Source organism: Pseudophryne corroboree, chromosome 2, assembly GCF_028390025.1.
Source record: "Pseudophryne corroboree isolate aPseCor3 chromosome 2, aPseCor3.hap2, whole genome shotgun sequence".
In the NCBI taxonomy this organism is placed as follows: domain Eukaryota; kingdom Metazoa; phylum Chordata; class Amphibia; order Anura; family Myobatrachidae; genus Pseudophryne; species Pseudophryne corroboree.
In genome coordinates this window covers 413,746,853-413,772,308 of record NC_086445.1, presented here as the reverse complement: position 1 = coordinate 413,772,308, position 25,456 = coordinate 413,746,853, and the positions used below count along the sequence as shown (strand labels likewise).

General features: G+C 40.9%; 1 protein-coding gene across 12 annotated transcripts in view; it reads left to right on the top strand.

Moving 5' to 3' along the window:
- Positions 1–25,456, top strand: part of DMD (dystrophin) — a 3,641,189-nt gene that overhangs the window by 2,676,170 nt on the left and 939,563 nt on the right. For all 12 annotated transcript variants that reach the window (XR_010221499.1, XM_063953479.1, XM_063953476.1 and 9 more), the window contains one exon: positions 13,463–13,635. Coding sequence is in view for 11 of the 12 variants with exons in the window: in XM_063953479.1 (XP_063809549.1) it covers positions 13,463–13,635 (173 nt within the window). In the remaining variant the exon portion in view is untranslated. The remainder of the gene's footprint in view (positions 1–13,462; positions 13,636–25,456) is intronic.

Here is a 25,456-nt window from a genome sequence, read left to right as displayed (position 1 = left end):
CTGCAGCGCTGGAATAATCGCACAGGGTAAGGAACTCTTACCCTGGTCTTGTTCTACAGAAAACTTTTTTTGCATAGCAGGGCTGCACAAGTGATCGCAGCCTTGCTATGCAATAATACACTCCCCCATAGGCGGCATCCAGTTGATCGCACGGGCTGCAAAAAGTTGCAGCGTGCGATCAACTCGGAATGACCCCCAAAGTGGAGACGGATAAAGAGTGATAAATGACCAGCCAACCAGCTCCTAACTGCCATGTCACAGGTTGTGTTTGAAAAATGACAGTTAGGAGCTGATTGGCTGGCCATTTATCACTCATTATCCATCTCCACTTTATCTCTAGTTAAGACTTACTACATTTCGGCCAATGACAGTTATTGACTGATTGGGTAGTACTTTATCTCTCCAAACTTTGATACATCTCCCCTTGAGAGTAAAGACAAAAAAAATTGTACCACCTGCTGATTCTGTAGTAGCATTTTTGGTTGACAAACCCAGAGAAATACATATTTCCCTTATATTCCTAAGGCATTTGAAAATAAAAGATTAAATGATATGTATACGAAGCACAACAGAACTTGACATAAAAATATAAAGCATTGTAGCACTTTATATACAGATTTAGGGGGTGATGTACTAAGCAGTGATAGTGGAAATGTGAGCCAGTGGAGAAGTTGCCCATGGCAACCAATCAGCTGCTCTGTATAGTATGCAAATTAAAATGTTACGTCAATGCTGATTGGTTGCCATCGGCAACTTCACCACAAGCTCACTTAGACTCAGTCACACAGATGTGTCGATCAAATGAATCAGTCATGAAGTCACTCATTGAGTGGTTTTGTCACATTGCAATGGGATTAAGATGAAAAAATGCTCAGTGCAAAATAAGTCACACAGCACCTGGCCTGCCGAGAAGAGATGTTTGGCACAACTGCAGCAATAGTGTATAAGTACACATCTGTCCTTGCAGAGAGAACCCAATAATTTACCTCTATTTACAAAGCACCTACTAACCTTTAGAACAGCAGTTCCCAAAGTGTTGATGCCACTGCACTTATTCAGAGGTGCCACGGGTGGATGATCTGATGGCGAGTCATATAGACGGTAGAGATGAGCGCCTGAAATTTTTCGGGTTTTGTGTTTTGGTTTTGGGTTCGGTTCCGCGGCCGTGTTTTGGGTTCGAACGCGTTTTGGCAAAACCTCACCGAATTTTTTTTGTCGGATTCGGGTGTGTTTTGGATTCGGGTGTTTTTTTCCAAAAACACTAAAAAACAGCTTAAATCATAGAATTTGGGGGTCATTTTGATCCCAAAGTATTATTAACCTCAAAAACCATAATTTACACTCATTTTCAGTCTATTCTGAATACCTCACACCTCACAATATTATTTTTAGTCCTAAAATTTGCACCGAGGTCGCTGTGTGAGTAAGATAAGCGACCCTAGTGGCCGACACAAACACCGGGCCCATCTAGGAGTGGCACTGCAGTGTCACGCAGGATGTCCCTTCCAAAAAACCCTCCCCAAACAGCACATGACGCAAAGAAAAAAAGAGGCGCAATGAGGTAGCTGTGTGAGTAAGATTAGCGACCCTAGTGGCCGACACAAACACCGGGCCCATCTAGGAGTGGCACTGCAGTGTCACGCAGGATGGCCCTTCCAAAAAACCCTCCCCAAACAGCACATGACGCAAAGAAAAAAAGAGGCGCAATGAGGTAGCTGACTGTGTGAGTAAGATTAGCGACCCTAGTGGCCGACACAAACACCGGGCCCATCTAGGAGTGGCACTGCAGTGTCACGCAGGATGTCCCTTCCAAAAAACCCTCCCCAAACAGCACATGACGCAAAGAAAAAAAGAGGCGCAATGAGGTAGCTGTGTGAGTAAGATTAGCGACCCTAGTGGCCGACACAAACACCGGGCCCATCTAGGAGTGGCACTGCAGTGTCACGCAGGATGGCCCTTCCAAAAAACCCTCCCCAAACAGCACATGACGCAAAGAAAAAAAGAGGCGCAATGAGGTAGCTGTGTGAGTAAGATTAGCGACCCTAGTGGCCGACACAAACACCGGGCACATCTAGGAGTGGCACTGCAGTGTCACGCAGGATGTCCCTTCCAAAAAACCCTCCCCAAACAGCACATGACGCAAAGAAAAAAAGAGGCGCAATGAGGTAGCTGACTGTGTGAGTAAGATTAGCGACCCTAGTGGCCGACACAAACACCGGGCCCATCTAGGAGTGGCACTGCAGTGTCACGCAGGATGTCCCTTCCAAAAAACCCTCCCCAAACAGCACATGACGCAAAGAAAAAAAGAGGCGCAATGAGGTAGCTGACTGTGTGAGTAAGATTAGCGACCCTAGTGGCCGACACAAACACCGGGCCCATCTAGGAGTGGCACTGCAGTGTCACGCAGGATGTCCCTTCCAAAAAACCCTCCCCAAACAGCACATGACGCAAAGAAAAAAAGAGGCGCAATGAGGTAGCTGACTGTGTGAGTAAGATTAGCGACCCTAGTGGCCGACACAAACACCGGGCCCATCTAGGAGTGGCACTGCAGTGTCACGCAGGATGTCCCTTCCAAAAAACCCTCCCCAATCAGCACATGATGCAAAGAAAAAGAAAAGAAAAAAGAGGTGCAAGATGGAATTGTCCTTGGGCCCTCCCACCCACCCTTATGTTGTATAAACAAAACAGGACATGCACACTTTAACCAACCCATCATTTCAGTGACAGGGTCTGCCACACGACTGTGACTGATATGACGGGTTGGTTTGGACCCCCCCCAAAAAAGAAGCAATTAATCTCTCCTTGCACAAACTGGCTCTACAGAGGCAAGATGTCCACCTCATCTTCACCCTCCGATATATCACCGTGTACATCCCCCTCCTCACAGATTATCAATTCGTCCCCACTGGAATCCACCATCTCAGCTCCCTGTGTACTTTGTGGAGGCAATTGCTGCTGGTCAATGTCTCCGCGGAGGAATTGATTATAATTCATTTTAATGAACATCATCTTCTCCACATTTTCTGGATGTAACCTCGTACGCCGATTGCTGACAAGGTGAGCGGCGGCACTAAACACTCTGTCTGCTGCTAATATATAGACTGGTTGATAAAGAGATAGTATACTCGTAACTAGTATGTATGTATAAAGAAAGAAAAAAAAACCACGGTTAGGTGGTATATACAATTATGGACGGGCTGCCGAGTGCCGACACAGAGGTAGCCACAGCCGTGAACTACCGCACTGTACTGTGTCTGCTGCTAATATATAGACTGGTTGATAAAGAGATAGTATACTCGTAACTAGTATGTATGTATAAAGAAAGAAAAAAAAAACACGGTTAGGTGGTATATACAATTATGGACGGGCTGCCGAGTGCCGACACAGAGGTAGTCACAGCCGTGAACTACCGCACTGTACTGTGTCTGCTGCTAATATATAGACTGGTTGATAAAGAGATAGTATACTCGTAACTAGTATGTATGTATAAAGAAAGAAAAAAAAACCACGGTTAGGTGGTATATACAATTATGGACGGGCTGCCGAGTGCCGATACAGAGGTAGCCACAGCCGTGAACTACCGCACTGTACTGTGTCTGCTGCTAATATATAGACTGGTTGATAAAGAGATAGTATACTCGTAACTAGTATGTATGTATAAAGAAAGAAAAAAAAACCACGGTTAGGTGGTATATACAATTATGGACGGGCTGCCGAGTGCCGACACAGAGGTAGCCACAGCCGTGAACTACCGCACTGTACTGTGTCTGCTGCTAATATATAGACTGGTTGATAAAGAGATAGTATACTCGTAACTAGTATGTATGTATAAAGAAAGAAAAAAAAACCACGGTTAGGTGGTATATACAATTATGGACGGGCTGCCGAGTGCCGACACAGAGGTAGCCACAGCCGTGAACTACCGCACTGTACTGTGTCTGCTGCTAATATATAGACTGGTTGATAAAGAGATAGTATACTCGTAACTAGTATGTATGTATAAAGAAAGAAAAAAAAACCACGGTTAGGTGGTATATACAATTATGGACGGGCTGCCGAGTGCCGACACAGAGGTAGCCACAGCCGTGAACTACCGCACTGTACTGTGTCTGCTGCTAATATATAGACTGGTTGATAAAGAGATAGTATACTCGTAACTAGTATGTATGTATAAAGAAAGAAAAAAAAAACACGGTTAGGTGGTATATACAATTATGGACGGGCTGCCGAGTGCCGACACAGAGGTAGCCACAGCCGTGAACTACCGCACTGTACTGTGTCTGCTGCTAATATATAGACTGGTTGATAAAGAGATAGTATACTCGTAACTAGTATGTATGTATAAAGAAAGAAAAAAAAACCACGGTTAGGTGGTATATACAATTATGGACGGGCTGCCGAGTGCCGACACAGAGGTAGCCACAGCCGTGAACTACCGCACTGTACTGTGTCTGCTGCTAATATATAGACTGGTTGATAAAGAGATAGTATACTCGTAACTAGTATGTATGTATAAAGAAAGAAAAAAAAACCACGGTTAGGTGGAATATACAATTATGGACGGGCTGCCGAGTGCCGACACAGAGGTAGCCACAGCCGTGAACTACCGCACTGTACTGTGTCTGCTGCTAATATATAGACTGGTTGATAAAGAGATAGTATACTCGTAACTAGTATGTATGTATAAAGAAAGAAAAAAAAACCACGGTTAGGTGGTATATACAATTATGGACGGGCTGCCGAGTGCCGACACAGAGGTAGCCACAGCCGTGAACTACCGCACTGTACTGTGTCTGCTGCTAATATATAGACTGGTTGATAAAGAGATAGTATACTCGTAACTAGTATGTATGTATAAAGAAAGAAAAAAAAACCACGGTTAGGTGGTATATACAATTATGGACGGGCTGCCGAGTGCCGACACAGAGGTAGCCACAGCCGTGAACTACCGCACTGTACTGTGTCTGCTGCTAATATATAGACTGGTTGATAAAGAGATAGTATACTCGTAACTAGTATGTATGTATAAAGAAAGAAAAAAAAACCACGGTTAGGTGGTATATACAATTATGGACGGGCTGCCGAGTGCCGACACAGAGGTAGCCACAGCCGTGAACTACCGCACTGTACTGTGTCTGCTGCTAATATATAGACTGGTTGATAAAGAGATAGTATACTCGTAACTAGTATGTATGTATAAAGAAAGAAAAAAAAACCACGGTTAGGTCACTGGTATATACAATTATGGACGGGCTGCCGAGTGCCGACACAGAGGTAGCCACAGCCGTGAACTACCGCACTGTACTGTGTCTGCTGCTAATATAGACTGGTTGATAAAGAGATAGTATACTACTAATATTATATACTGGTGGTCAGGTCACTGGTCACTAGTCACACTGGCAGTGGCACTCCTGCAGCAAAAGTGTGCACTGTTTAATTTTAATATAATATTATGTACTCCTGGCTCCTGCTATAACCTATAACTGGCACTGCAGTAGTGCTCCCCAGTCTCCCCCACAATTATAAGCTGTGTGAGCTGAGCAGTCAGACAGATATATAATATATATAGATGATGCAGCACACTGGCCTGAGCCTGAGCAGTGCACACAGATATGGTATGTGACTGAGTCACTGTGTGCTGTGTATCGCTTTTTTCAGGCAGAGAACGGATTATAAATAAAAGTGGTGGTCACTGGTCACTATCAGCAAAACTCTGCACTGTACACTACTGAGTACTCCTAATGCTCCCCAAAATTAGTAAATCAAGTGTCTCTCTAATCTATTCTAATTCTAAACGGAGAGGACGCCAGCCACGTCCTCTCCCTATCAATCTCAATGCACGTGTGAAAATGGCGGCGACGCGCGGCTCCTTATATAGAATCCGAGTCTCGCGATAGAATCCGAGCCTCGCGAGAATCCGACAGCGTCATGATGACGTTCGGGCGCGCTCGGGTTAACCGAGCAAGGCGGGAAGATCCGAGTCGCTCGGACCCGTGAAAAAAAACATGAAGTTCTGGCGGGTTCGGATTCAGAGAAACCGAACCCGCTCATCTCTAATAGACGGGCCACCTGCTGCCTCTCTCAGCACCCTACTGCCATTTACACAGCACAGCCAGCCCCATGCTGTGCTGCTGACACTCTCTCATTGACAGTCCTGTCTCTGAGCCATGCATCCGTGCACTCTCATCCACTTCCTAGAGTAAAGCTGGGTATATCGATATACCGTTCAGTGTGTATCTACCTTAAGTCCTGATTGTCTTACCAGTGATGCCCTGTCCCCTCCTTCACCACACAGTATGGCCCTTCTCCCTCTTCCACATCTAGTATTAGTATCTAGTATTTTCTTGCTACACGTCAGTGTGTAACTGTGACTGTGACTCCTGGACTCCTGATTGAACTCTTTCTCTTCTATGTTATTGACAGTCTGCAACATAGAACTCCTGAGGATGTGTCGTTGTCAATATCAATTAAAATTTAATATATGTAATTAAATATTTTACCCGTTTTATAATTTTGTTTTTAAGCCTCCCCTTTGTCTCTCCTATCTCATCCTTGCCTGTCTCTCCTGCCTCATAATTACCTGTGTCTCTCAGCCTCTCCCTCGTATCTCTCAGCCTCCCTGTCATGTTTTTCAGCCCCCTATGTCTCTCAGCCTCCCCACGTCTGTCAGCCTTCCCCCACCGTGTCTCTCAGCCTCACCAACCCACTGTATCTCAGCATCATCCCCTCTATGTCTCTCCAGCATATTGCCCTGTGCCTTCAGCATCATCCACCCACATGTCTCTGCATCTCCAGCCACTCTATCCATGACCGGCCCACACTTACCTTATGCTGTCTGCTTCTCTTCACTGGTCCTCTGTCTTCGACATCATGCATGACCTTATGTACACTATGCCTGGAACAAAACTTTATTTTGACGACCAGTGGGCTGCAGCAACATATTTATTTATGTTGTTCTTTCTAACAGCTACTAACTTGTTGGAATATAAGGTTATATGTTTTATTTTGGCCTGGGGTACCGCGAAACTGATGAGACAGTAAGGGTATTGTAAAGTTAAACCGTTTGGGAACCACTGCTCTAGGGTGTAAATTTCCAGGACAGTTCTTCCATAATGCTGTCTCATTGTAGGCTAGAGGAGTGTGGAGCTTACCGAGTATAATACAAGGCTGACATAATTAGCACTATGGAGAAGCTGTTATCCTCTTCTTATCTCCATTTGTTCCTCCATATTAATTTCTGGCTTAAACTCTCCATATATAGTAACAACATTTTAAGATCTACAACACACACCAATCAAATATTGCTGACAAGATCTCTTTGATATTTTGTGCTCTATGTAACTGGATTGAAGATTATTCTTCTGAAAAGAAAATTGTTAAAAAAAACAAAGCAGTATCATTATTTGCCTGTCGCATGGTGAGTGCACCGTGCCCGCGGCATGGTGAGCACAGTGAGCCTGCAAGGGGCTTTCTAGCGCTCGCTCTACTGCTGGCATACTGGTGGCCGGGATGCCGCTGTTGGTATACTGACTATACCATACGCCGGTCATTCATACTGAACCCCTTCCAACACACTCATGAGGTGGCTGCCCAGTTTTTGAGGTGTTGCCAGCAGCCATGATCCCCAGCTTTCTTTATGTTCAGTTTTATAATCACTTTTCCATTGCGAGATGGGTGCATTATTTTTCTTCTGATATTAATATTGCTATTCCAAGGCTTTTGGGTACACAACATTTTTGTCAGTTATTTTAGTTATTTGATTATGGTTATTTCAGTAACAGTTCATTAAAGTTTTCATCCAAATCCATCTAGTGGAAAGCCCGGAACAGGCTCCCTGGGTCACAGTTCTGCTCGGCGTACACCAATGGGATGTCCAACTGGGACCCCAATCCCCTAGTATGTCTTCTTGAATCTAATGTTACCACTCTGTGACATTTTCTTCCAAATCCATCAAGAAGGCCCAGAACAGGCTTCCTGGTCAAAGGTCTGCCTGGCACATTCTGCCATGAGGTCCAACTGAAACCCTAACACCCCTAAAACCTGGCTAGGCTCCAACTGGATCACCTTGTGTTGGTTTCATCCCAATCAGTGCAGGAGTATCCAAATGCATAACTGGACAAACAAACAAACAAACAGACAGACCAATGAATTACAATGACATATATGTGGCCCTGGCCCTGAAAGGAGCAGGGTTTTTTTTACTTTAAACCCTGCCAGTATTTTATGTTGGATAATGAAGGGTATGTGAACCAAGTTTTGTCCAGATCCACTAAACCATCTAGTAGCCTAGGAAGAACAAACATACATACATAAATGTTTTCACTTTTAGTGTATGTATGTATATGTATATATATATATATATATATATATATATATAAATGTTATCACTTTTAGTGTATGCATGTGTATATATATATATATATATATATATATATATATATATTGCACACCCCAAAAAACACTCAGGGCTGCAGGCATAGATCTCAGAACCAGCTGCTTCTGCCACGGGCAGCTTTCTATGGCTTGCTCACAAGTTAGTAGCCCCAAGCATCTTTTTGTGTTAAACCCTGAAGGAAAAACTGCAAATAATGTTTACAAAGAAATTTTATGATCAGTGTGTACAATATAAAATATACATCACAATATTAGATGTCACTACTATCTTTGTAAAATTAGTTCTGCTGAGCAATAACAGACGTCAACGTGAGTGAAGCCGCTGGCAAATGCTATTTTTTTTAAATGTACAGTAATAAGAATACAGATTGATTATTTCTCCCAGATGTTAGTGATTTCTAGATATATTGAGTGGAATATACTGAGAAGCAGACTATATGCATGCAGATTATATAAACTCTAAAGAACATTTTCCTACCACCTCACTTTTGCTCAATGGGACATACAATGCTCTGTTAAACTCCTTGCCATAAACTTAATGCTATAATTTTTAGGAACTGCTAGTGACCTAATATATCTGTATCCAAGTACACTGTAGGTATAAAGACATTTCCAATCAAAATGGCTGTAATAGCCATACATCTATAAATTAAATATATTATCCAAGAACAGGTCCGTGTAGAACAATTTTCAACTGTTTTTAAAGCATAACTTTCATAGTTGATTCTTGATGTGTTTCCTAGGGATAAATGTAATTTTTTCTCCATCATAAAAAAATTCCACACTTTAAATGCAAAATGGCTGGTACCATTCACACATTGTAAGTGGACATGAGTTACCATGGTAACAAGTAAAGATAATGAAATATAAAGCATATGAAAATCCAGAGAAATGAATTTGAAGAGGAAAGAAATGTATAGTTTATCCTGTTACGAGAGATTGGAAAATTACTTTATTTTATAATTCAATGTATATAAAGGTCTTGTATTAGTGTAAATAATATATTGTGTATGTATTATGTGTATTGCATTTAATTTGGATATTGTAATTTATTACATTGATCTGAGTTATATTTTTAAATTTATATTTTTTACATTATTTGTTGCTGAGTCAAATTCAAGAGGTACACTTATATCTAATGCAAAGTTTTAGAAGCTATTATTTAATAGTGAAATTTTAATTTTTTCATGATAATATGGCTACATTGTCTTTATTGTATGTCTTTGGGAAAAGTACACACATTGTAGTGGCAAAATATAGCACAGCAGTTACAGAATGTGTTTTTATATCTTTCCTGCTATCGCATTTATAACTGGCCAATTTGGAGACCCAAAAGTAGAACTGAAAGGTGAATCTTTATGATGCTGGGTTCTGCATAAGTCAGTCACATATTTCTATGTGTCACAGACAGCAGCGGTACTGTGCATGACTGGGCCCCATAACGAAATATGTCTAGGGGCCCAGCACAGATCCTTCCTGGAGCCTCTAATAATGTGGGGGCCTCTTCAGACAAAGGTTCCTCCACTTTGCTATTTTCAGAGAATAGATCTGTCGTTTGGCCACTGATTACAGACCTATTCAACGTTGATGAGCTCCATTGCGCATATGTTTACGCTACTCGCTTTATCAATACTGCAAGCATCTATAGCTAGCACATACAGCCTCCTTCCTGCTTATAGAGCATATACAGTGTCTGGACACCTTTACATAAGAGGGGTTGTATACCCTTTGGGCATTATATATTGCACTACCTTCTTAAATGGGATTGGTGGGGAGAACATTAGCCTGGAAGTGCCTATAACCCTGCTCTTTACTGTTTTTTTGGTTCCTCCCAGAGCAAGGGAATATTTACATATGGGGCAACCTCATAAAAAGCAAGGGCAGTTAGGTTTGCCAGTAATAAAGCCCTGACTAAATGAATGAAAGGTAAATATGTTTTTGTTTATTGATGATTGCTGTACACAGACATTGGGCCTAATTCTGAGTTGATCGCAACAGCAAATTTGTTAGCAGTTGGGCAAAACCATGGGGGTAATTCCAAGTTGATCGCAGCAGGAAATTTTTTAGCAGTTGGGGAAAACCATGTGCACTGCAGGGGAGGCAGATATAACAAGTGCAGAGAGAGTTAGATTGGGGTGGGGTGTGTTCAATCTGCAATCTAAATTGCAGTGTAAAAATAAAGCAGCCAGTATTTACCCTGCACAGAAACAAAATAATCCACCCAAATCTAACTCTCTCTGCACATGTTATATCTGCCTCCCCTGCAGTGCACATGGTTTTGCCCAACTGCTAAAAAAATTCCTGCTGCGATCAACTTGGAATTAACCCCTACGTGCACTGCTTGAGGGGCAGATATAACACGTGCAGAGAGAGTTAGATTTGGGTGGGGTGTATTCAAACTGAAATCTAAATTGCAGTGTAAAAATAAAGCAGCCAGTATTTACCTTGCACAGAAACAAAATAACCTACCCAAATATAACTCTCTCTGCACATGTTACATCCCCCCCCCTGCAGTGCACATGGTTTTGCCCAATTGCTAACAAACTTGCTGCTGCGATCAACTCAGAATTACCCCCATTGTCTGGTTACCTGCCCAATTTCAATTTACAATCTATTAACACATGAATAGTGGAATTTGGTTGTCTTGGTTGAAGATCATAAATTTATTGTTTTTATTATTTTTTAAAGTATGACTAATTTTCATCTGAAGAGAAGAGGTTAATCTAAGCCACAGTTAACAGTTGTGATTTAGTACTTCTGTATGTACAGTACTTGTAAATTTTGACTTGTAAAATTCATTTTTACATCCAAGTACCTCTAAAGGATAATTCAGCTAACCCAAAATGCAACATTTAGTTTTTAGTGGAATATTCTACTTACTGAGTGTAAAACAGAGTTCCGAATGTTTAATTGTTTGGAGTCCCCGAAAGTCTTGCTTTCACCCACCACTGTTACACTTGCACTTGCAAGCTACTGTGGATAGTATTATGCTTCAATGCCCATATCATTCCCCTCACTCATGCTGCGGATCCTTTATGGTGCCATATAAATAATGATAATTATAATAATAATAATAAGAAGAAGAAGAACTGCACTGGATACATGCAAATTATTGGGCCTGAAAGATAATCTAAACGCCAAAGCCCTAAAAATTTGATCTTTAATGTTGGGTGGAGAATGTTATACTGTATATATTTGATTTTGTTATACATTGCAAACTTAAATAATGTAATTACCTTATATGGCATAAATATTGCATATTTTAAATGTGTTGTAAGGGCGAACAGTGTTTCTCTTTATTTGGCAAATAAAATCCATGAAACAGATAGAAAAGGAGAGCTACAACAGAAGCATAGAAACATAAAAATCTATTGAAATACAAAGATCCCATTCAACGTGTAGGCAGAAAGGAATGCCAGCCGGCCTGTGAAAGAATTTTCCCTTGGCAGCAATTGGTGTACTGAAATGAGAGAGAAAACTAAAACTGTGTCTCTTCTTTATCTTGTGATGTTATATACTGTATATTAACTCCTTAGTCACAGTTTCAATTTGTAAATTATAGACCAATGGCTTACACACTCACCAAACCCCACTGCCAAAACAGTTAAGAGCTCAGTTTGCCCTAGCATGTTATTTTGCTATATTATTGCTCTCATCCTACACACTTGGACCTGACTTATATTGTGCCACAAAACAAAGTAGCTATTTGTTTCTACTATTAAATACTGCTTTAGACAACTTTTTTGAGAACATAATAGAATTAGGGTTGGAACTTCCACTGTGTTCCGTTAGTAGTGAGCTGTCTTGCAAGTGCCTCTGGTTTCAGCTGACGTTACGGACTTCAAAGCATGTTGCACAGGAAGAAATATAATGTTAAGGTCAGAAATGTGGAAAATTTAGACAATCTGTCTTCACTAACAGTGTTCTTAGACATTTTTGCTAAAGCTATTTTGGCTGTGCCTTTTGATTTATTTTATAATAAGTATTTTGTATGAAGATTACAGGATATTAATTATATACAATACTATTGTAAAAGTAATAAACTACCCAGTTGTACTGTTGCTGCTGTTGTTGTTGTTGTTGTTGTTGTTGTTGTTATTATTATTATTATTATTATTAGTAGTAGTAGTATAGTAGTAGTAGTAGTAGTAGTAGTAGTAGTATGACATCTGTTCTTATGGATACTTAATTACACAACCATATTGTAAATCATTGTAGCCAATCAGGTGGTTGCTTTCATTTTTTTAAACTAGTCTACAAAGTTTGTAGAATGTGATTGGCTGCTTTAAGTTAGAGCACATCTATGTGCTTTGCTCCAAGTTAACAAATACGTCTTATATAGTTTCATATTATACTAAAACTCTGCTCAATAAAGAATGTAACAAGTTTTGAAATTAATAGAATAGTTTACAGTACAGAGTTAATTAATTTGTCACACAGTTAAGTGTTTCAATGAAATAAAATGTCAATGTCATTAGTTTAATATGTATTATCATTTCATACATCATTTTCAGTAAATATAAAAATTAAGTCCAAGTAAATAATTACAAGTAGAAACATACATTACATCCTTTATTATCAGATTAGCAATTTGGAAGCTAAGCAAGCATTACAAAGCAAACAGCAGCCCAGTTGTCTAATGTGTAATAAGTACACAGTCTTGTGTTAACATTTATCATTCAGATAATATGCAAGTGTTATTTTTTTCTACTGGTTTTTGATAGCTACTGTTTTTATTTATTTTCACTAAACTTGGAACACAACTTGGGTCATATGAAAGTGTCAATAATTCACAAAACAATATCTATCTATCTATAGTATTAATAGCATATTGTGTGAAAATCACAAAAAGAGTAATATTCACATTTCACACTTTTTCATTCAATGTTATTAGTACATATTGGTGTTCTTTTTTATAAATATTACAAAATGTATTTTAGATTTAATGGACCTTTAAACCTAATTCAAATCAAATAATAGGTAATATTTTGCCGTAAATGACTCTAAATGACTCTGGTGATTTTAACATATATGTTTTATGCCTTTTCCCCTGTTTGGGGCATCACAGGAATTACAAGCAGATATTGATGGCCACACAGAAGTATTTCATTCTTTGGATGAAAATGGACAGAAAATGCTTACATCATTGGAAGGATCTGAAGACGGGGTTCTTCTGCACAGGCGACTTGATAATATGAATATCAGATGGAATGAGCTCAGGAAAAGATCACTTAACATCAGGTAATAGACAGAAATACTATAAAAGATTCAACCTGACAGTGTTCTTGGTGTGAGAGGCTCTTTCATTTTCTGGGCACAGAAAGACAAGCACTCAGCTTGTTGTAACCAGTTGTGTAGTTTGGGCACATTCAAATTTATTGTCACTTAAGGTGGCTATTGTATTTCCTTCAATACGACTTTAAAGAGACTTGGGGAGGGAGGGGGGCTCCATTAAAATACAGTTCTTGGCCATCTTTCTAAAAATAATTAACACTGTTTAAGTGCAACATTACAGAGAAAGATATAGAGAGAAAGAGGGAGATACAAAGACAGAGAGACAGAACGAGATATAAAACTGCTACCAAGCATCTCTCTACACAGTATAATCAGTATAAACCTTTTTTAAATTCTTTAATTTCAGTTTTCATAGGAACCAGCAGAGAGCAAATAGGCAACTGAATAAAAACAGTAGACATCTCAAATATCAAATGAGAATGAAAAACATCCCAATTCACATTTGCATATTTAAATATAAAACAAAGAGAAAAACAGCAGACAGAACAAATGAAGAAAGACAAGTACAGGAGGAGAAGAGAAGGGGGAGGGGGGGGGGGGGACTGGATGGACCCAGGGAGGAGACCTGCCAAATGGATATCTGTATAAGTGGGAGATAATGAAATGGCTGTTTAGATGCTGCATTTATGGAATGGCAGCTACATTGGGCTGTGTAAAAAAATCAGTGAGTCCAGTTAAGATTGGGCTGCGAGAGTGGCAAGTTCAGTTTCTGTTGCAGGCATTTCCATACCTTTGCAACAGCAATTTACCCCCATCTTGGCTAATTGATTGAGCCCATAGAGATGATCAACACCAAGCACACCTGGCGGGGGATTAAGTAAACCCAAACAGGGGTTGAAGACAAATGTGATTGCAAAAGCAAATGTAATACGTAAAGGCATTAATCCACTGCACTCTATTGTTTTGTTGTGCAAGAGGTTTAAATATACCAAAACATTATAGATACTCAGCACTCACCAAAAAAAGAAAAAGGTAAGGAGGGGGGAATACTCTTTAAAATGAAGTTCATGAACATCAGTCATGTGTGTATGATTAATGTACAGGTTGAGTCTCCCATATCCAAAATGTTTGGGATCAGAAGTATTTTGGATATGGGATTTTTTTGTATTTTGGCATATTTCATCCCATAATGAGATTTCTTTGGGATGGGACCCAAGTCTACCGCACAGAATGAATTTATGTTTCATATCAACCTTATGTGCATAGCCTGACAGTCATTTTAAACAATATTTTTAATAATTTTGTGCATGAAATTGTACATACACAAAACTCAGGTATATTTCATATACACCTAAAGATAATTTAATACAATATTTTTATTAATTTGTTCATTTAACAAACTGTGTATACATTGATCCATCAGAAAGCAAAAATTTCACTATCGCGTTCAAAAAATTCCAAAATATTCTGTATTTTGGATATTGGAGACTTAACCTGTGATACTATTAAACTTCAGTATGTTTCTAAATGTATGTGTTTATAGATAAATATATTTAGATCAGTGTTTTTATTTAGAATTTCCATTCTTTGCAGACACCATTATATTGCTCCTTTTTGCTGTTTTTGTATCCTTGTTATTTTATGCAGTGAATTGTTTGGCACATTTCATTTTTAGAAATGTTTTGTTAAAGCATGGTTTTGAGTTTTAAGAATAGAGTTAGTTGAGATAAGCAGAATAGAAAACAAGATTGCACTGTGACTGAGTACTGTGAAAATGGGCTTGTCTAATGTCATTAGCAGCTCTCATGCCAACATGCTGGGTTTGCTTTATCCATTTAAAAACCAACTTTTGGCAGAGTCGGCCCGTTTTATTATACTTTTGAGGTCTGTTCAACCTCGGGAGTAAGGAAATAGTAAAAACCAGTTCACAGTGGTACAGTATTTTCAGCCATAGATGACTTCTTGACATCTGTTATGCTGCTTATCAAATAAAGATTCATGTGGGCACAGAGAAAAATAGGAATGACCATCCTTCTTTCATATGATTTAACTGGTGACACTAGAATGTGATAAATGGACAATGTATCAGTCTGCTTAATCTGTTCTCAGCTAAGTGTAATACTTAGACAATTAAAGGGTCTATGCTGACATGTGTCTAATTGCAAACTAAAATGCATCCATTGCGTTCTGCTTATACAGATCTGGGCATAAATATGTGACTGGGTCTGTTTATGTAGCAAAACTGTTTTTTCCAGTATGCATTTTGTAGTTGGAATTATTCACAGCAGCATGTATCCCTCTGATCGGTGCAGCAGTATTCTTTATAAAACAAATAGGAGTGTCCTCCACTCTTCTAAAAGTATAACCAGCATTAGTGCTGCTAATAGGAGTGTCCTCCACTCTTCTAAAAGTATAACCAGCATTAGTGCTGCTAGTATTAAAATGAAGTAAAAATTAAGGGGTTGAGAAGCACTGAATGCTCCTGAAAATGGCACTACCAGCACTAGTCTTTGGTGTTCAGTGTTGGCAGCACCTGTCACAGGGAATCCCACAGTGTGAGGTGGGTCCCCACTCTATAGTGACAAACTTAGGCAGATCAGTATGTAGCTCTATTCACAATGGGGATTGGGGCCACAAAAAATGCACAACCCCCTTCCCAGAATATCCTGGACAGTGGGTTTGGGGCTACAATTATTTTGTAATTTTTTATTTATTTTATTTTTTAGTGCTGCGATTTATATGTCCTAGCAAGCCATAGTATGCTGGGGATTGCACAACTACAAGCCCTAGCACACTCATGGCTGCCAGGGTATAATAAGTGCCAACATGACCTAGCATGAATAGCCGGACAGGATTTATAGTCCACCCGTAAAAAAAAAACTGCTAAAAGCACAGTTACTGTGAGAATATTTTTTTTATTTAAATAGAAATTAACTGTTTTACCAATTTATGGGGTCTATTTACTAAGCCTTGGAGAGAGATTAAGTATCAGCCAAACAACTCTTAACTGCCATGTTACAGGTTGTGTTTGAAAAATGACTGTTAGATGCAGGTTGCTTAGTACTATATCTCTCCACTTTATCTGTCACCAATGCTTAGTACTGTAAGTAAACCCCTATGTCCCACTTAGATCTCTCGGGATGTTCTCTTTGTTTTATGTAGGCATCCAGCGTTGTCGCCTTGGCAATAAAAAAACACAAACACAGCGCTACAGTGGTCCTTCAAGGGGCCTAAGCCTGTCATTCTTATTAAACAGAGTGACTTTGCTCTCATTACAATGTTAAATTTGACAAGGATTTTAAATTTAGTTTTTGTCTAAGTCGCTTATTTAGAATTGTAGTCTTTTTCTTTTGTTTCGGTTTAGCTTACGATTTATGTAAGTAGACAAAGTTATGCACTCCAGTTACACAAATGCAGCCAGGACTTGGGTGTAGACCTGAGTCACCCTATACATATACTGTATAACACTCGACAGTAGACCAGCGCAAATGCAAAAAGGGTATAGACAGAGTAATATGGTATTCTGTATACTGTATATTGGTATAATAACCAGATGATAGTTTCCTATGTATATTGATATACAGTAATAACCGTATAATAGTATCCTGTCCAAGGTCACATATAATGATAATCAGTCCTCTTTCTTATCCCTCCAATAGTCCTCTCCGTGTTAGCCCAACTGTATTCACACTATTCCTTCTGTGTCTCAATGGTACTTGAAGTATTTCCCTTTTGGTATAAGACTTCTACCATTCTTTTATTTGCCACCAGGGCAAAAGTTGCCAGCCCTCTCTAGCTTCTGTTCCCTTCTGGATGCCTTGCGGACAAGCTGTCCCTGCTATTGGGGTCTCTGTCTGTCACCTGTGTTGATGCCTCCTGATGCATTGCAATCTAATTGCGAAGGCATCGGATCTAAGGTTGACATCTGGCAACATAGCCTGGCTGTGCTTCCAGGTGGTGAGTGGGCATTTTTCTTTTTTTTTTCGGAGCGGCTGTGTGTGATGTCACACAGCCGCCCCAAAAACAGTCCCGGACCGCCCCCATTTTAACGGCACTGCGCCAAAACTCCGCCCCCGCAATGGCCTTGCCTGTCAATCACATTTCAGTCGCATCCATCAGGGATGCGAACACAATGTGTATGGCCGCACAGGTGCTGTGTGCCCTGCTGCGCATGCGCAATTTGTCGCCACCAGCAAACTGCCCTGCGGGCCACTGTTGTGGCAGGTTCTGAATGACCCTCTAAATTTCTTAGAACAAACCAGTGCAGTAAACAATCATATTTCCTTCATAGCAGGTCATGTTTATTTCTGCATATATCTAGAACATGTATTTGTTCTTCAAATATTTGAAACCCTATTTCCAGTGTTAATTTTAGTTTCATTTAGTTTTAGTCTTAGTTGCTTTTTTTTGCTTTGTTTTAGTTAAGATTTAGTCAGTGAATCTCAGTTTTTATTTTAGTCTAATTTTAATCTAATTTAAGTCCTGAAAAAAACTGTAGTCGAATACTTTTAGTCAAAATTTTCATCTACAAAATTAACACTGTCTCAATGATCAGAGAATGTGAAAATTCAATCTGATTGATTAGGCCCTACACAAGGTTTAGCTGCTTCTAGCCAATCAGAGTGGCTTTTCTCTAACTCTGACCAATCAGAGGGCATAATTCAGACCTGATTGTAGCCCTGCAAAATTGTGCAGGGCTACGATCAGGTGCACTGACATGCGGGGGGGACGCCCATCACATGGCTAGTCCGCCCCGCATGTCAGGCCTGCCTCCTTCCCCCGCAGAAGTGCAAAAGCATCACACAGCGGCGATGCTTTTGCACTTCAGGAGTAGCTCCCGGCCAGCACAGCTTTTGCGTGCTGCCCGGGAGCTACTCATCACTGCCCGGGTCACAGCGGCTGCGTGTGACGTCAAGCAGCCGCTGCGGCCCAGCCCCCGCACGGTCTGGGCACGCCTGCGTTGGCTGGACCACACCCACAAAATGGCAGCCAAACACCTCCATGCCACCCCCTCCTGCCCAGCAACCGCCTCTGCCTGTCAATCAGGCAGAGGCGATCAGTGGGCAATGACAGCCGTCGGCTGTCAGCCAAGCGCCGGCGCACTGCGGCACCGGTGCATGCGCACTTCTGACCTGATCACTGCACTGCGATGAACGGTAGCGAGCGATCAGGTCAGAATGACCCCCAGAGTGAAGACACTCTGATTAGCATGACTTAGAACTCCATTCTACTGTGCGTGTGCAGTACAAAAAAACTCATTTTGCAGGTAAAAAACACAGTAGACACATTTTGCTGGATGTCCACTTCGACTTGAGTCCTTAAGTGTATTTGCTTCCAACTCTGAAACAATAGAGAATATGCCAAGTTTGCACATGGAAAAAGCAGTGGTATATGTTCTTAAATGTGGCTTGACAATTTTAATAGTAAATGCTAAATTCACATTAACAATTTTTTACAAAATATAATACTGTGATAAAATGTCATATACATAAGACAGATACACAAGATCATGTCTAAACATTGTTATTAACACATGCAATAGACACATTTACCATGTAAAATACTATTAAAGGCAGCCACCAATACTAAATAAATTAACTAATTAAGTTCAGTTTATACACAAACCTATTGTCTTCCCCTATGAAACATGAAATTCAAATAGTCTTGCATTCTACTGTTCGAATGCAAATATCAATTTAATTATGCAAATTAATGGCATTACTTCATATAATATAGCAGCCAGATTAATGATTTATATACTATTTGTGGGAGCCATCCAGATGCAATCATAAATCGAAGTGGCTGCTGTTCAGCCTCATCCATTTGTATTTTGCAACAGCGGTCAAGCATCCTCACTAAGATATTCCTCCAAACAGGTACATACTGTATGTGTATATGTCCAGGGCCATCCAGCTGCGTTACTGTGTGAACACATCCTTCTTGTACTCTGTAGATGTCATACCTTGCCCACCCCTTTCCATCTCGTTCCACCTCTCCTAGCATAGAGAATTATAAGAGTAAGATGTAAAGCCTCATCTGCAAGAACAGTACTGTAATTACTATATAATATACTGTTATATAAATTATATATATATATATATATATATAGTGATAATAGAGTTAAAAAATAATTAAATGATCCATGAGAAGATGTCATTATTCCATCATCTTGCTTGTCACTAATCAATCATCTGTCGTGCTACTTAATGTCTCCTTCATCCTTAAATAAGTATAACAGTGGCATGTAGTGCGGATTGGGGAACGATGTAATGCAATATGAAAAAACATTGCATTGTATCTTATTCTGTACAAATGTAGATACAGTATGATGGCACCTTCTCATAAACCTCACCTCTGAATAATGTAACTGTTTCATGTTCATAGTATAGAGCCATAGGCTACTTTAATACTGTTGCCAGGCAACCAAAATCCAATAGAAATATATTATCTGTTTCAACATAATTGTCAAATATAGTTTTTAATTAATCAAAACCAGAGCTATTTAAAAGAGTAAACATTAATCTAGCATGTTCGATTGAGCAAGAATCATTGGGGAAATATGTGTCTTTGCCAGAAAACCATTTAATTATGTCAGCTGTAGTAACCATACGAGGTATGAAAAATTATGCATTTCTTTTTAGACAAATTATATTTAGAGATTAAACTGTTGCTTATAATGATCAGTAATGTGTCAGTGTGTGCATGCTAATTATTCTCTAAAATAATATTTTTTCATGATGTCTGATGTTTGTATGGTAGAAGTGATAGTGACATCCCTGATCACCCAGGAATATTTGTTTTATTAGCCTAAAAGTAATCTACAGTATAAACATAAAGAAGCAGCAGCACATGGCAATCACTTTAAATTGCCTAATATAGCGTCTTTAAATCCACTAACTGTCATTGACAGCCATGACCGATGTTCACACTCTAATAAGTGTACAAATACCATTTTTGACATGTCATTTTAAAACAGTAGTGCTGAGTTTTCTATGAATGGGTGTGGGGGGGGCGGGGGAGCTACAGTGTATGTGATGTGTGTAACGTGTAAACTAGAGATGTGCGGCTGGCACTTTTCGTGTTTTGGTTTTGGTTCTAATTCCACTTTTGTTTTTGGCTTGGTTTTGCCAAAACCACACTTTCGTGTTTTGGTTTTGGTTTTGGATCTGGATGATTTTTGAAAAACAAAACATAAAAACAGCTAAAATCACAGGATTTGGGGGTAATTTTGATCCTACAGTATTATTAACCTCAATAACATTCATTTCACTCATTTCCAGTCTATTCTGAAAACCTCACACCTCACAATATTGTTTTTAGGCCAAAAGGTTGCATTGAGGTGGCTGTATGACTAAGCTAAATGACACAAGTGTGCGGCACAAATATCTGGCCCATCAAGGAGTGGCACTGCAGTGTCAGACAGGAGGGTAGATATAAAAAAAAAGGCCCCAAACAGCACATGATGCAAAGAAGAAAAAGAGGTGCACCGAGGCTGCTGTATGACTAAGCCAAGCGACACAAGTGTGCTGCACAAACACCTGGCCCATCTAGGAGTGGCACTGCAGTGTCAGACAGGATGGCACTTTTCAAAAACTAGGCCCCAAACAGCACCTCATGCAAAGATGTAGAAGAGGTGCAATGAGGTAGCTGTATGACTAAGCCAAGCGACACAATTGGCCCATCTTGGAGTAGCACTGCAGTGGCAGACAAGAGGGCAGATATTAAAAAAAGACCCAAACAGCACCTCATGCAAAGATGTAGAAGAGGTGCAATGAGGTAGCTGTATGACTAAGCTAAGCGACACAATTGGCCCATCTAGGTGTGGCACTGCAGTGGCAGACAGGAGGGCAGATATCCAAAAAAATAGGCCCCAAACAGCACCTCATGCAAAGATGTAGAAGAGGTGCAGTGCGGTAGCTGTATGACTAAGGCCCCAAACATCACATGATGCAAAGAAGAAAAAGAGGTGCACAGCTGTATGACTAAGCTAAGCGACACAACCACCTGGCCCATTTAGTAGTGTCACGCAGTGGCTGAATGTTGAAAGTGGGCCACAATTGTTCAGTCCACTGACAGCATCTCTTGCACGCCCCTGTCATTTTTCAAAAATTCTGCAATTGGTGGATTTACACGGCAGTACCCCAGGACTAATACAGCAGTACCCCTGGACTCATATGGCAGAGTCAGACAGGATGGCACTTTTCAAAAACTAGGCCCCAAACAGCACCTCATGCAAAGATGTCGAAGAGGTGCAATGAGGTAGCTGTATGACTAGGCCAATTGACACAAACAATTCCCACTGGAATTATACATCCAAGTCACTGGAATTATACGTCCAAGTCACTGGAATTAAATGGCAAAATCATTGGAATTATTCTGCAAAATCACTGGAATTATACTGCAAAATCACTAGAATTGTATGTCCAAATCACTGGAATTATACGTCCAAATCACTGGAATTAAATGTAAAAATCACTGGAATTATACTGCAAAATCACTGGACTTATACGTCAAAATCACTGTTATTATACATCCAAATCACTGGAATTAAATGGCAAAATCACTGGAATTTTACGTCCAAATTACTGGAATTAAATGGCAAAATGGAGGTTGAGGGCTTCCATCATCATGTGAAGCTGACAACTAGTCATGAACATAGGCCAGGGCCTTAGCTGTTCCTTGGCACTCCGTGTCGAAAATGGCATATTGGCAAGTTTACGTTTCTCCTCAGACCATTTACATTTCTTTTTTGGGGTCTTTTACTGAACTTTGGCTTTTTGGATTTTACATGCCCTCTACTATTACATTGGGCATCGGCCTTGGCAGACGACTTTGATGGCATTTCATCTTCTATGTCATGACTAGTGGCAGCAGCTTCAGCACTAGGAGTAAGTGGTTCTAGATCTTTGCCTATTTTATCCTCCAAACTTTTGTTCTCTATTATTTTTCTGGAGTTATATAATACAATATGCGGCACAGGAGAGCGTAAAAATTATTTGGATTAAATATAAATAACCCCTTTATTTGGAGTAAATAATATATAGCACAGGACAGCACCACTGGACTTTATGTCAGCACCACTGCAAAGGACTGGATTTATATAACAGCACTGGGCATATGGTAGCAGAGGACACCACCACTGTGCATGGTTACTGGACTGGCTGATGCACAGGACACTACCACTGGTCTGATGCAGGACAACACAGCTAATTATACAGCAGCACTGGTCATATGGCAGCAGAGAACACCACCACTGTGAATGATCACTGGACTGACTGCTGTACAGGACACTGCCACTGGTCTGATGCAGGACAACACAGCTAATTATACAGCAGAACTGGGCATATGGCAGCAGAGGACACCACCACTGTGACTGGACTGATGCAGCACAAATTACACCACCCTGAATTGATGCAGCTCAACACAGCACCCTATACAGCAGCACTGGACATATGGCAGCAGAGGACACAAGCACTGTGACTGGATAGATTCAGCACAAGACACGGACACTGAGGACACTGAGAGAATGGAGACACATCCTCTCTATACAATCTCCAATGCCGGAGTGAAAATATCAGCGACGCGTGGCTCCTTATATGGAATCCAAATCCAGCGAGAATCCGACAGCAGGATGATGACGTTTTTCCTCATTCTGATTTCCAGGGAAAACCTGAGCCTGACTAGGATCCGGGCTCGGAGCGTGAAGTCCAGTTTAGTTCAGTTCTCTGAGAAACGAACCCGCTCATCTCTAGTGTAAACTGAGTACCGATAGGCATTATGATATATTACAGGGGTTACATCTGTGGTCCTGTAAGCTTCAAAAGGGCCACATATTGCATTTGATCTCATAATACTGTAAGTAAAGAAGACACATTTAAAAAAAGAGGCAACTATCTATCACCAGTATTACGGTCCATAGAAACATAATTTGATGGCAGTTAAGAATCACTTGGCCCATCTAGTTTGCCTGTGAACACACACACTATGGTTCATTTTTTGTTGGTAGCCAATTAACCTGCCAGTAAATTTTTGGATTGTGGGAGGAAACTGGATTACCCAGAGGAAATTTACACAAGCATGGGGAGAATATATACACTCCATAAAGTAAGGGCCAAAGTGGGAATCGAACCCATGACCTCAGTGCTGTGAGAGAGTAATGTCATTACACCATCCATGCTGCTAGCTGTTGTGGCTGGGTTTGCTGTTTTCTTCTTCTTTTCCTTTCGCTGTGCCCCCTCCTTTCATGTCTTTCTTCCTTTTTCCTGTCACTGTTGGATTTGATGTTTTGCAGGGTATGAGGTTGTATGAGCGTGTGGTGGGGTCTAATGGGGGCTGCTGGTTAGGTTGGGCCGATCTGAGAATGTGCTTTTGGGCAGCCAGTGAGAGGTGTGAGAGTAGAGAAGGGCATCCCCCCATCTCTGTACTGAATTAGCGCTAGATATGCGGCCTCTACTATATAAATTTTACGAAATCACACATATTTGCAAGTGATATTCCAAGTGGTCAACACTCATTAGATTCTCCAGGTTCCATCTATTTAACAAGCATCATGGCATTGCATGTATAGATGTGTCCTTTCTTACTGTTGCATCAGAGATGACAAACAGGGACGGATTCTAGGGGACGTGGATGGGGTGGTTGCCCAGTCTCCCTCACACGTTGGAGCCCCCATACTGTCCCCAAACATTGCTTCCTGTCCATTTCCACCAAGCACTTACATGCATTATTAGTGAAATTATAACAGGGTGGTTCTGTACATCAGCCACATATAGGGTTGCCACCTCATCCCTTTAATCCTGGAGACCTGTGATTTACACAGGTTTTGTGGCTGATTAAAACCAGGTGGAATGAAGGCTTGAATTTAATCAGACCTGATCGCTGGGCTGCAAACTTTGCTGTCCTGCGTTCGGATAGTCGCCGACCCCAGGGGGAGTGTAAATTTGCCATGCAAGTGTGCGATCTTATGTGTACGCCGAGCCACTAAAATTAACTTTGTGCAATCTCTGCGCAGCCTAGGACTTACTCCTACAGTGCAAACACAACAGGCTGATCGGGGCCGGAGCTGAAGTCAGACACCCTCCCTGAAAATGCTTGGGCACACCTGCATTTTTTTGGAAACTCCCAGTAAACGGTCAGTTACCACCCACAAATGACCTCCTCTTGTCAATCACCTTGCAAACCTTCATGCGATCGGATTTTTCGCACTATCCCGTCGCTGTCCAGTGATGCCCTTTGCTGCTGTCTGATGCGCGTGCGCATTGCGGTGCATACGCATGCGCAGTTAGGACCTGTTCGTCCGCTGTGTGAAAACGCACAGAAGCGATCAGGTCTGAATCACCCCCTTAGATGCAAAATCTTTTAAAAAATACAGTACACTAGACCTCTCAGCAGGGCTGTAGACAGCCTCAAAGAAAGTTGGTAATACCGCACCGATCTATTGGTCATTGTAGACAGCCTGCCTGAGACTTCGCAATGCAGGGGCTGTGACCTAGTCAGAGGTGTGGCCACACCCCATTTTCTAAAATAGAGAAAAAGCTATTACCTATGTACACTGCAGAGCGTCACTGACCTGTACATAGAGACGCCGCGCATTCCTCAGCTAGGACAGATGGAGGGGAGGGGACGCGATCAGTGCAATCGCTAACTCCCCTCTCTACAGGCAGAGGAAATTGCTGGATCCACCGCAGCCCAGCACACAGCAGAGTGTTCTGGGCTGGGAAGAGGTGCTGCAGTCAGACATAGTAAGCCTGGGCCTGGGTACTTAGAACCCACCTCACACCTCTCTGTGCCACTGCCTCTCAGAGTGTCTCAATTGTTCCAGGTGTCT